This window comes from Mesoplodon bidens, assembly GCF_964165515.1.
Source record: "Mesoplodon bidens genome assembly, chromosome: 2".
Taxonomy (NCBI): Eukaryota; Metazoa; Chordata; class Mammalia; order Artiodactyla; family Ziphiidae; genus Mesoplodon; species Mesoplodon bidens.
In genome coordinates this window covers 154,302,496-154,314,637 of record NC_138177.1, presented here as the reverse complement: position 1 = coordinate 154,314,637, position 12,142 = coordinate 154,302,496, and the positions used below count along the sequence as shown (strand labels likewise).

The 12,142-nt window shown below is 35.8% G+C and overlaps 1 protein-coding gene across 1 annotated transcript in view; it reads left to right on the top strand.

The window, feature by feature from the left end:
* The window catches only part of RLF (RLF zinc finger), an 80,307-nt gene that overhangs the window by 24,261 nt on the left and 43,904 nt on the right, over positions 1-12,142 (top strand). Inside the window, exons 2-4 of the mRNA XM_081223278.1 lie at positions 6,817-6,971; positions 7,903-7,984; positions 11,681-11,813. Of these exons, the coding sequence (XP_081079404.1) occupies positions 6,817-6,971; positions 7,903-7,984; positions 11,681-11,813 (370 nt within the window). The remainder of the gene's footprint in view (positions 1-6,816; positions 6,972-7,902; positions 7,985-11,680; positions 11,814-12,142) is intronic.

Genomic DNA, 12,142 nt, shown 5'->3' with positions numbered 1-12,142 from the left:
TGAATTCAGTTTGCTAGTATTTTGTTGATGATTTTTGTATCAGTGTTCATAAGGCATATAGATCTGTAGTTTTCTTTACTTGTAGTCTTTGTCTGGCTTTTGTACCAAGGTAATGCTGGCCTCATAGAATGAGTTAGGATGTATTCCCTCTTCAGTTTTTTGGGAAGATTAACTGTTGATGCTGTTCTCATCCAAGCTCTGTTCCTTACTGTTATTGATAACTGAAATGAAGATACCATATGGGTGCTGTAAAAGAAACATGAAAATTTTTATTCAACCGCAGTAGTAATGAAAAGATTATAAATTGAATAAACAAAATAATGTATTTCCCTTATCCAGTTGACCCTCAAACAGTTGTATTTAGGTTGTAATGTACAATAATTGTGACAGTTCCTCAATCTGTTACTATCTTCCATAAATAATAGGAATGTAAATTGGAACAAATTTTCTGGTGCAGAATTTGGCACTATGTGAAGTCTTAAGAATTATGCATCCTTTGACCCAGCAATTCCATTTATAGAACATTGTCCTAAATATTATATATAATAATGCAGTGTTAGAAACCATCATGCCCAGAAACAGGGACTTGAGTAATAAACTGTGATACACACGTGAACTATAAAAATACTGATGTTGAAGAAAATTTTACAAAACAATGTATAGTTTGAGTCCATTAAAATACTGCTATTTAGGCATTAAAAACCCCTCAAGCTTAATATTACCTGTTAACAGTAGTCTGTTTTTGGGTAGTGATAGTGTAGATTGTTGACATTTTTATTTTTACTTCTCTGTTGATCTATATTTCTTAAACAATAAAGGATATTAATTGTATGAAAAAACAGCAAAAGATATTTTTGAAAATGAAATGAAGTTAGATAGCATAGTTAAATCCCATGACAGAATCACTATCTAAAAATAATCTTGGTAGGCTGGGATGATGAACTGAATCCAGGATAGATGAATAGGTAGGTAGATAGAGTAATAAGTAAGTCATATTTCTGGATTTTAAAAAAACAACTGTAACCAATATAGAAAGTGTGAGGTGGGGCCTAATAGCAACATATGTAAAAGACTTAAAAGTTGTAATTTACTCTAGCCACTTTCTGAATGTAAGCAAGCAGTCAGCTGTTCTCTTCCCATTCCATCTTACACCCAGCTTAGTCTCTTCTAGGGAAACCTCCCGTGCTTCCTCACCAACGGATGTAAAGTCTTGTCACTGTTTGCCCTATCTGTTCTATTGGTCTTTTCTGACTTTGTTCAAGTTACTGTGTACTTGGAGTCCTGTTCCCCTCACTTTTGCATTTTCAAACTTGACCCGTACCTCAGAAATCCAGCTCAAGTGCTACCTCCTGCTGAAAGTCTGTCTATCATAGTGCAATCACATTTTACTCAAATTTGTGTAATTCTGGGAATTTCATGAATTGAGAAATTAAAATCAATAAGATTTCTCGCTTTATGTGCAAAATTTGAAATAATGAAAATCCTCCTCTATGAAAAGTCACATAATTTCCTGTTGCCATAGGACGTGCAGCTTTAACAAGTACCAGATACTTTTTGTCATTTCTTTGTGAACCACCAGCATTCTGAACTGTGGAGTGTCAATCAGCACTATTGCTGGAAAACTTTCCCCAGAAGCAGTCACTTTAAATGGAAATTAAATGTTGTAAACTCTCAGGAAGAAGGCCAAGTGATGACCATGATACTACTTGCTGTAAAAGATTAAAGTTAACACCTGGTGGGGAAAGTAGAGTTTTAAAACACACCTAAAATAGTTGTAGAATTGTGCATTCTGAAAAGTCTTGTAGCACAGTAAGTAAGTGTGGGCTCTGGAGTCAGATGACCTTAGTTCGAATCCTAACATTTACTACCAGGTGTCTTTTGGAAAATAACTTAATCTCTCTGTGCTTTGGTTTCCCCATTTTAAAAATGAGCTGATGATAAATCACCCAGCTCTTCAGGTTGTTGTATTAAATGTTCGTAGCATGTAAAGCTCTTAGGAAGATACCTAGTGCATACTGTGTGCTCAAAAATATTAACTATGGGGCTTCCCTGGTGGTGCAGTGGTTGAGTTAGCCTGCCGATGCAGGGGACACGGGTTCGTGCCCCGGTCTGGGAAGATCCCACATGCCGCGGAGCGGCTAGGCCCGTGAGCCTTGGCCGCTGAGGCTGCGCGTCCAGAGCCTGTGCTCTGCAACGGGAGAGTCCACAACAGTGAGAAGCATGTGTACCGCAAAAAAAAAAAAAATAATTAACTATGGTTATTCCATTGGAAAAATTAGTCTTGAACCATTTGACTTTTAAATTGGAATGCATCCCTGCATAAAATATGACCATCATGAAGAAAAAAATTCTCCTTCCTTGATAGTTTCAGAGAATAGTCAGGATGCTACCAACCTGTTTGAAACCATGTAGTAAGGAATGTATGAAACCATGTAGTGAGGAATATAGATAGAATTGGGATAGGGAAGAGATTCTTTCCTTCACTGTAAACATAATAATACTTATTAAAGAAAATTTGGGAAGAATTTCAGAAAATTATAAAAATGATAGAAAATTGTTTATAATCCTACTACTACTCCAGTGCTAATAACCGTATTAGCTGAGTTCCTTCTAGTTTTTTTCCCTGTGCATTAATTTTTTTGTGTACAGATACATTATGACTACAACACATACACAAAACTGGAGGATATTTAGCCTAGAGAAGTAAACTGTTGTAGCATTCCAGGTGAGGGATGTTGGGGGCCTGGTCTAGGTTACTGGCTGTAGAAATAAAGCATAAGATCACAGACAAAGGTATTTCTGCAGTTGAATCAGCAAACTTTGGTGTGGTGGTTTCAAGGACAGGTTTTTTTAGCTCTGGCTCCTGAAAAGAAGCAGATGGAACATAGGAGGAAGAACATATTTGCTGGGGAAGATGTTTGTTTTCAACATGTTGAATTTTAGATTTGACTAGGACATCCAGATGGAAATGTCTAACAGGCATTTGAGGTATATAGCAAGGACTTGAGAGATAATCTGCCTGGGATATGAATGAGAGCACCCCAGTAAGAATGTTTAAAATAATCAAAGATGGTACCTGATTGGGCTAATTTATCTGACCTCTCAGTGTATTTAGTTCTTTAAGGGCAGGATAAGGCCTTCATCTCTAGTACCCAGCACAGTATTGCCACATAGTAAGCTTTTGTAGCGTAAATGAATTTCTGAAACAAAGAGAAGAGGCCATTAATTTGGTCTCTGAAGAATGCCAGTGAACTTGAGGGAATCATAGTTATCATTTATTGCCCCTTTCTTATTCAGTTTTGTTGGTGTCTAAAATTTAAATGTCTAAAGAAAAATAAGAGACTTCCATTTTTCTTTTCTGCTTCTGATGGAACTTTGTTTACATGAGGTACTTAAAATGTCATTTGGGTGGCTATAATTCATTCAGTTTAATCTTGCATTTTAAAAAAAAGATGATAATGAAGATTGTTCCAGTGATTCTTCCAATGTCCAGAGTATGCTCATAGTGGACATGTTAAGGACACCTCCTTAATGTGATTAACATGTAAGGGGGAAAAGATTTAGGAATATAAAAAATATATAAATCAGTATAGGGAAAAACGTAAACATAAATAGTCATGGGGTATTGAATCTTTGAAATTGTGTAACTTGTTGGGAGTCTTAATGGAATGTCTGTGTCAGAAGATACTAGATTGGTGGCAGGAGCTTCTGAGTGGGAAGGTGGACTGTGGAAAGAATAACCTCATCTGTATGCACTATGCCCTTCTCTTTGCATACTTCAGCCAGTAGTTGGTTAATTTGTATGTGTGGTTTCAACTGTCATGCTGTGTTGACTCATTCTGAAAGCTCCGCGAAGATAGGCCCCCACCTCTTTCCCCCCAGTACCTAGCTCCTTACTAGAATAGGCTATCAAAAAATATTTGTTAAGTGAATAGAATGATGAGTTTATTCAGTAAAATGGTAAATTTATTCAGTAAACATTTATTGAGACTTGAATGTCCTATGGAGATGGAAGGGGGTAGAAGAGTGTTAGGCCTGTAAAGATTGATAAGATAAATCTGACCTCAGGAGCATAAAATCTGCTACTGAATATAAATTTGTAAAGCCCTCTGGTTTTCAGATTAACCAATGCAGACAGTAAGTAATTTGCTGACCTAAAACAATTTCTTTCTGACATAGATTTTAATAAATTTCTTCAGAGAGATTATGTGAAATCTTATTTATGTAACTGATAAGCACACGATTCTGCGTTCTTTCTCTTCACTGTTTTAGCTAGAAAGGATTTTTGAGGGCTCAGTTTTATGATCCTCTGTTATTATTGTTTTTTTTTCTTATTTTACTAAAATTTGGGATTTGATTAGATGGGGACATAATGCTTTTCTGAAAATACAGAAAGAGCCCACTTCTCTAAAGTGACTGTGATAAAGCAGCAAGATACTGAATTGAAATGGGTGTACTAAAATAGCTTAACTGGCTTGATCATTCAAGTATGCAAAGATCAGATAATCCAATGTGTTAGTTAAGAGAGCTTTTACTGTATATGGTATAATGGTTGATCATATATTTATTTCCCTGTTAAGTTTGTTTGTTTTAAATAATCAAGACCAGTCAGTTCTTAATTATCAGAACAGATATAGGGACTGTTATTGTGAAAACTGCAGGAAAAAACTGCAGATCAGTGGAATCCTGCAGTGCCACCACAGCTATTTGAAGTTTGCTAAGCAGAAAAATCAGAAGACAGGAAGTTAGAAGAAATTATTATTGAAGTAGCCTTAACTCCCTAGCCCAGTCAGAATGTGTGTTCTGGGGGTGGGGGGGAAACTTGCACAATTCAAGTCTTAACCTAATGAGATGTATCAGTTAAGCACAAGCAAAACCTATTCAGTTGTTAGAGGAAAGAAATATATTAATAGTAGGGAGAGCAACTTTGTGGAACCTAGAAAGAGAGACCCCAAACCAGAATTTGGCAGATTTTCCACACTGTCCAGAGAGAATAGAAGCCAGCTTTCTGTCGTCATTTGAACACATGTAATTTATCAGGCTTTATTGTGGTTGTGTTTTCCTTTGTTTTAGATTTTAAACTCACCAGATAACCTCTTATATCAAAGTATGGGGAATGGGGACCCTAGGTGGTAATATGACTGTCCCCCATTGTAAACAAATAAACTGGCATTTGGCATTATATTAGTTTTCGAAATAAACTTCATTAAAAATAAAAACCTCAACCTTTTATAAATTGGTAAGTATAAATTAAGCCTAATAAGTTCTACGTGTGTAGAAAAAAGAGCTGAGAGGGCTACACTCAGCAATAAGTCTCTTGTGTAAGTCAGGAATCATATTCTTATCCTTGTATACCCAGTGTATTGGCACATGGTTGGTGTTCAATTTAATGTTGTATTAATGAAACATTACTGAATTTCAGAGATGGTAACTCCAGACCTCTAGTGAGAACAACTATAGGCGTTTTATGGCTTTATTCTTAGATTTATTCTCATGTCAAAAGAGCAGTTCTGCCTTTTCTTTAACTCAGCAGAAACAATTCATTAAGTGATGAAAACAGAATCCTCTAAACAAACCAAATGCAAATCAAAACTACAGTGAAATATCATCTCACACCGGTCAGAATGGCCATCATCAAAAAATCTAGAAACAGGGCTTCCCTGGTGACGCAGTGGTTGGGAGCCCGCCTGCCGTTGCAGGGGACACGGGTTCGTGACCCAGTCCCGGAAGATCCCACATGCCGTGGAGCAGCTGGGCCCGTGAGCCATGGCCGCTGAGCCTGCGTGTCCGGAGCCTGTGCTCCGCAACGGGAGAGGCCACAACAGTGAGAGGCCTGCGTACCGCAAAAAAAGAAAAAAAAAAAAATCTAGAAACAATAAATGCTGGAGAGGGTGTGGAGAAAAGGGAACTCTCTTGCACTGTTGGTGGGTATGTAAATTGATGCAGCCACTATGGAGAACAGTATGGAGGTTCCTTAAAAAACTACAAATAGAACCATACGACCTAGCAATCCCACTACTGGGCATATACCCTGAGCAAACCATAATTCTAAAAGAGTCATGTACCAATATGTTCATTGCAGCTCTATTTACAATAGCCAGGACATGGAAGCAACCTAAGTGTCCATCAACAGATGAATGGATAAAGAAGATGTGGCACATATATACAATGGAATATTACTCATCCATCAAAAGAAACGAAATTGAGTTATTTGTAGTGAGGTGGATGGACCTAGAGTCTGTCATACAGAGTGAAGTAAGTCAGAAAGAGAAAAACAAACACCGTATGCTAACACATATATATAGAATCTAAGAAAAAAAAAAAGGTCATGAAGAACCTAAGGGTAAGACGGGAATAAAGACACAGACCTACTAGAGAATGAACTTGAGGATATGGGGAGGGGGAAGGGTAAGCTGTGACAAAGTGAGAGAGTGGCATGGACATACATACACTACCAAACGTAAAATAGATAGCTAGTGGGAAGCAGCCGCATAACACAGGGAGATCAGCTCTGTGGTTTGTGACCACCTAGAGGGGTGGGATAGGGAGGGTGGGAGGGAGGGAGACACAAGAGGGAAGAGAGATGGGAACATATGTATATGTATAACTGATTCACTTTGTTATAAAACAGAAACTAACACACCATTGTAAAGCAATTATACTCCAATAAAGATGTTGAAAAAAAGGCAAATAAAAGGTGTATGCATCTGTTACACAAAAAGGAAGGGGTAGTGCATTTGAGAACAAAGATAGTCTTGTTTGTTTCATTGTCCTTATTTTTTTTTAAATAATTAAAACTCTAACTTTATTTTTTAGACCTTATTGCAATATGCAAGCAGCAAGAATGCATCAGAACATATTGTGTATCTTCTGGAGGTATATCGACTTGCCATACAAAGCTTTGCCAGTGCTCGCCCGTATTTAACTACTGAATGCGAAGATGTCCTCTTAGTGCTTGGCAGATTAGTACTGTAAGTTTAAGAACTTAAATTCCTCTTAAAATTGAGTATTTTGGGTTGTAATGTTTGCCTGACTTCTCTTTACTGTGTTATCACATTGTTCAAAGCAACATCAGGGTCATACCTTTGAATGAAATTTCCTTTGCTCTGAGCCTTTATATTCACATTTTCAGGAGATGAAGTATAAGTGAAGCTCCGGCCAAGCAACATAATCTTTAATTGCCTCGAGTCTCTTTTCCTACTCAGGCTTAGAATGATGCATTTTCTCTCTGTCCTTAAGAATAGATCAAGTGAAGTGACAAGAGTATCTGGAAGCTGTGGTGGTCTTTGAGGAACACTTTGGGGGGAAACACTGAAATTCTGCAATATAATTATATTATTTGAAATAAGAATTATACTACCAGAAAATATCAGGGTACAGTATAAGATTACCACCCCAAGGGTCCATGATAATCTAGCTGCTATTTTAATATTTGGCCGCCTAATAGCAGACAGAGTTACACCTTTAATATATTTATTTGCAAATTGAAAAAATACAACAGCTGTTAGTTTTTAGTTGTGGAATCACCTTGATTCAGTTTGCAGATTGTTTGGTGGGATAAATTCTAGTCTGGGTGGTGGTCCATTTTATTTTTCTCTGGTCTTACCTGTTTTCCTTCCTATTTTCCCAAACCCCAAACCTCTAACTTTATACTTTTTTTTTGCAAGATAAACATTCCTGGTTTTATAATCCCATTATTCCTCCTCTAAAGCCTCATAGGTTTTCTTTTTTCTCTTAAGTTGAAAAGTTAATATAACAATGTTGAATGAAATTTTGAAGAGTGAAAAACAAATTTAAAATAGTCTAAATAAATGTAAAATGTATATTCAGTATCACTGTCATACTGTACTTGATTATGACTATAACCACTGTTATATACTGACTTCGTTATTCATATTCCAGGAGTTGTTTTGAATTACTGCTTTCAGTGTCTGAAAGTGAACTGCCATGTGAAGCCTGGGTACTCTTCCTTCAGTCTTTACAGGTGAGTTGATGTGGCCTCAAAAAAGGTCTCTGTTTAGGTATTCAAGACACGTAGTTAATTTCTCCCAGCAAACCAAAATTGGAAACTTAGAACAAAAACAAATTCATAATATATTGGTCGTAAGTTCATGAAATGAGAAGGAGGCCTTCCAGATGAAGGGAGTGTGCTAAAAGTTGTTGTTTTCTATCATTTGGTTTTGTTAGCCTTTACATAGCTTAGAAATCAACAAAAAAAGTTTTCATTCTTCAGAAACAAAGTTTTAGGCAGAATAAAGCTATTAAAAATGTAAAATTGTATATGTTTATAAGGTAGCAGTATTTGCTTCATTGATAGTACACTTATCTAGTAATTTCCCCCTAACACTTCAGGGACTTAAAATGCTAACTACGTCTCTTAAACCGTCAAAATAGTCATCAGAGATTCTGTGCATGCATTTTTCTTACAGGAGAGCTACGTTGGCTCTTATATTGGCTTGATTATCAGAATTCTTAGATGAGCAGATCAGAAAGTAGCAAGTTGGGGAAGGGGGAGTAAAGTAGGAGGAAAAACAATAGGAGGCAAATTTGCCTGTTACCAGTAGAGATAGAAAAACTATTTAAAGAAAATAGACATAATAAGTAAATAGCTACCATTCATTTATTATCATTAATTATGTACCAAACAGTACTCTACATTGTTTTTACATTTTGTATCTTTTAATCAAATTGCAAACCTTATACCATAGAGATCATTTGAATCTCCATTTATAAATGGGGAGACAGGCATAGAGAGGTGAATTAGCTTGCCCAAAGTTACACCTAGATTTATACCTAGAGCTTGCTTTGTTTAACTGCTTCCTCAAGGACACAAACTCCATAGTAGCCTGCACCTGTTTCATGAAGGCATAAGTAAAGATTTGCATGTTAACAGACACACCTCGTTATCTGGAAATTTCTTTCCTCTAGGATAAAAAATCCAAAATGAAATGATATAATGTTAATCTTTAGATTTTCTGTTTGAGGAGAAGAATTCTTTGTCATGTTCTTGGCCTGATTTAATCCCTATAATGTCCTAACTCTTCACATATTCATACAGCTGCTGTTAAAATCATCTTTCATACAGAGCATATTGATTTTGTCATTCTGCCTGCCAGTAGTTTTGTCCTGGCATACGACATTCTAGAAGGGCAAGTGTCCTTATTCTTATTAAGGCTGTTACTATTATTATTAGTAGTATCCTTTGAAGAGAGAATACTCTCATATTTCTTTGTTCTTTTCTTAGATTGTATGCCTGAATAAAATATTTGCCTTCCCTCCGACCTGTGTAACTTTGCCCGGTGTTTATCAGACATTTAGGATATATATATTCACATTTCTGAATATGTGTTTAATAAATGCAGTAGAGGTACAGATAAATATAAGACATGGTCCCTGTAGAAATCTGAAACATAAAACCTTGAGGTTTTCTTATTTTAGGTGATAAATGGGTAAGGCAGCAGGTAGTTTTGAGGATACTTTGGTAAGAGAATAGTTTTACAAGAGCAGGCCACAGAGAGCATTCTCAACCACTGTTTACAGCTTGTGTAACACCTCCAGACCTTTTCATTATGGATATAAAAATACGTTCTGAAATGAAATTTTAAATAAAGAAAAATGAGATCCTGTTTTTTTGCAACTTTTTTTAACTTAATGATTTTAACATGGACATGTATCTAGGATTGCATATGTAGCTCTCCCTTGATGACTGCCTGGGATTCTGTTACGTGGTTGCACCATAAATTATTTGGCCAAATCTCTTTGCTGTTTATTGTAAACAGTGCTAGAGTGAACGAACATCTTGTGCTAGTATTTCTGTATTGTAGATTTCAAGATATGGATAGTTTTACCTTAAAAGAGAAACAAATCTAAGTTTTTTAATTACTTTTAAAATTCCACCATAGTTTTTAAGGACTCTATTTAATGTTATTTTTTATTTTTTTAAAGTGCCTTCCTCCCTGCCTCCCTCCCTGCCTCCCTCCCTCCCTTCATTCCTTCCTTCTTCTCTCTTCATTCATTTATTCATTCACTTATTCATTGCCTGCACTGTGAGGCTTGTGGGATCTTACTGCCCTGACCAGGGATTGAACCCATGCCCCCTGCAGTGGAAATGCAGAGTCCTAACCACTGGACCACCTAATGTTATTTTTTAAAAGTAACTTTGCTATTATATATATATATATATGTGTGTGTGTGTGTGTGTGTGTGTATGTGTATATATATGTAATAAAGGATTACACATCATTCTTACTCAGAATAAACTGTATTTTGAACAGATGAAAAATTAGAAAATTGTTTTTGTTTTTAACCCAAACAGTGGCTTTTTATTTTAGTTGTTATGTATCATGGGGATGACAGTGTTCTGCTAAAGTGTAATGGTATAGGGCTGTTAGGTATTACAAATATGTTAACCACACACAGCACATTCTGACATAGAATCTTCATCTTCACTGCAAAGTAAATGCCTGTTGTCCTAAGTTAAGGAGAAAGAAGCCTGAGGACAGGTCAAGCCATTTCAAGCCATTAAAGGAAAATTATAGCATTTAAATATTGCTGTTAGTTAACTGTCAATTGGAAATATCACTTTCTGTGTCAGTTTTAAAACCTTTCTTAGCAGAAGATAACTCAGTATATGGGGGGTGTGTGTGTGTGTGTGTGTGTGTGTGTGTATTAAAACTCTGTCATTCTGACATGAAAATTAAGGGGAAAAAAAGCGAACTTTATTTTTTATATTTCACTTAGGTGAATATAAGATTATAGTCTTAGGTCTGTGAACATTTTTAACCTATATTTTATTTTCCAAAGAAATACTGCTACCAGTCAAAGCTTATGTTCCTTGAGAATTTCAGCAGTCTAAAATAAGGGAAAACAAAAGTTTAGAATATGGAAACAACCAATAATCCTCACTAATAATAAAAGACAGTGAGATATATGCTTAATCATTTATGTCAAGTTAAATTTCTGACCCCTTACCTCCCCGCCCCTTGTGTTTATAAGTATTTTAAAGAATAAACTATTGGCAATTACATTTTGTTTGTTTTCTGAGGAGATAGAATGACAGCTAATAACATACATTTCCATGACTTTTAACTGGAGCTATCTATCATTTTTTTGTGTACTTTTTAAAATTTTTTGTCTGCGCAGCATGTGAGATCACAGTTCCCCACCAGGGACTGAACTGCGCCCCCTGCATTGGAAGCACAGAGTCCCAACTGCTGGACTGCCAAGGAAGTCCCTGGAGCCATCTATCATTTTAAAAGTTCTTTGATAGAAGAATTTAAACAATTAAAAAGATATATAACAATAGATGTCATTAAGTCATACTTCTCTTAGAAGGAATAGGTTGCCTGTGTGAATACTGCAGAATCTTTTTAAAAGAAATCTGTGCCAGTGGCCTTAAAATAATTGAGTAATTCAAGGATGTAAATTGAATTGTGATAATTTTACCTAGGAGAATTCAGGAAAATATTTTAAAGGTACTCTTTAACTTAGTGAAAATGCCCTAGTTTCATGTTTTAAAAAGCAGCAACAGAATTTCACAAAACTTTGAGGATAGTTTTTTTTCTGCTTATTTATTTCTAGGAAATCCAAGATACGGGTCTTTTCATAGACATTCAGATATATTGAAAGGGAAAAATGACTTTATATTGGCTGTTTTCTGGATATGCGTTTTTTTTTTAAGGAGTCACATGATGCATTATTGGAATTTGGGAATAATAACCTACAAATACTGGTTCATGTTACCAAGGAGGGAGTGTGGAAAAACCCTGTTCTTCTTAAAATTCTGTCTCAACAGCCAGTAGAAACAGAAGAAGGTAAGCTTAAAACTATACTGACTATTGAAGGAGGATTTAGTTCTAAGAGAATTAAAAATTTTTTCTGGGTTAAAATTTTGTGAATTTCACCTGTGTATCTATAACCAATCATTCTCGTATCCTGTGAATAGTAAAAACTAACCATTAGCACTTAATGTTTTGCTTAAGGATTCTTGAATATTTATGTAGTGTTTTAAAAGTATCCCTTTATACTTGTTTTTCAATGTTGCATTGACTGACAATGTTTATACAGAGTTCCTGAGATAGAAATTAATAATCTGCTTCCAGTCCTTGGTATATAATAGAGCTTTGCTTATAATGATATTTTG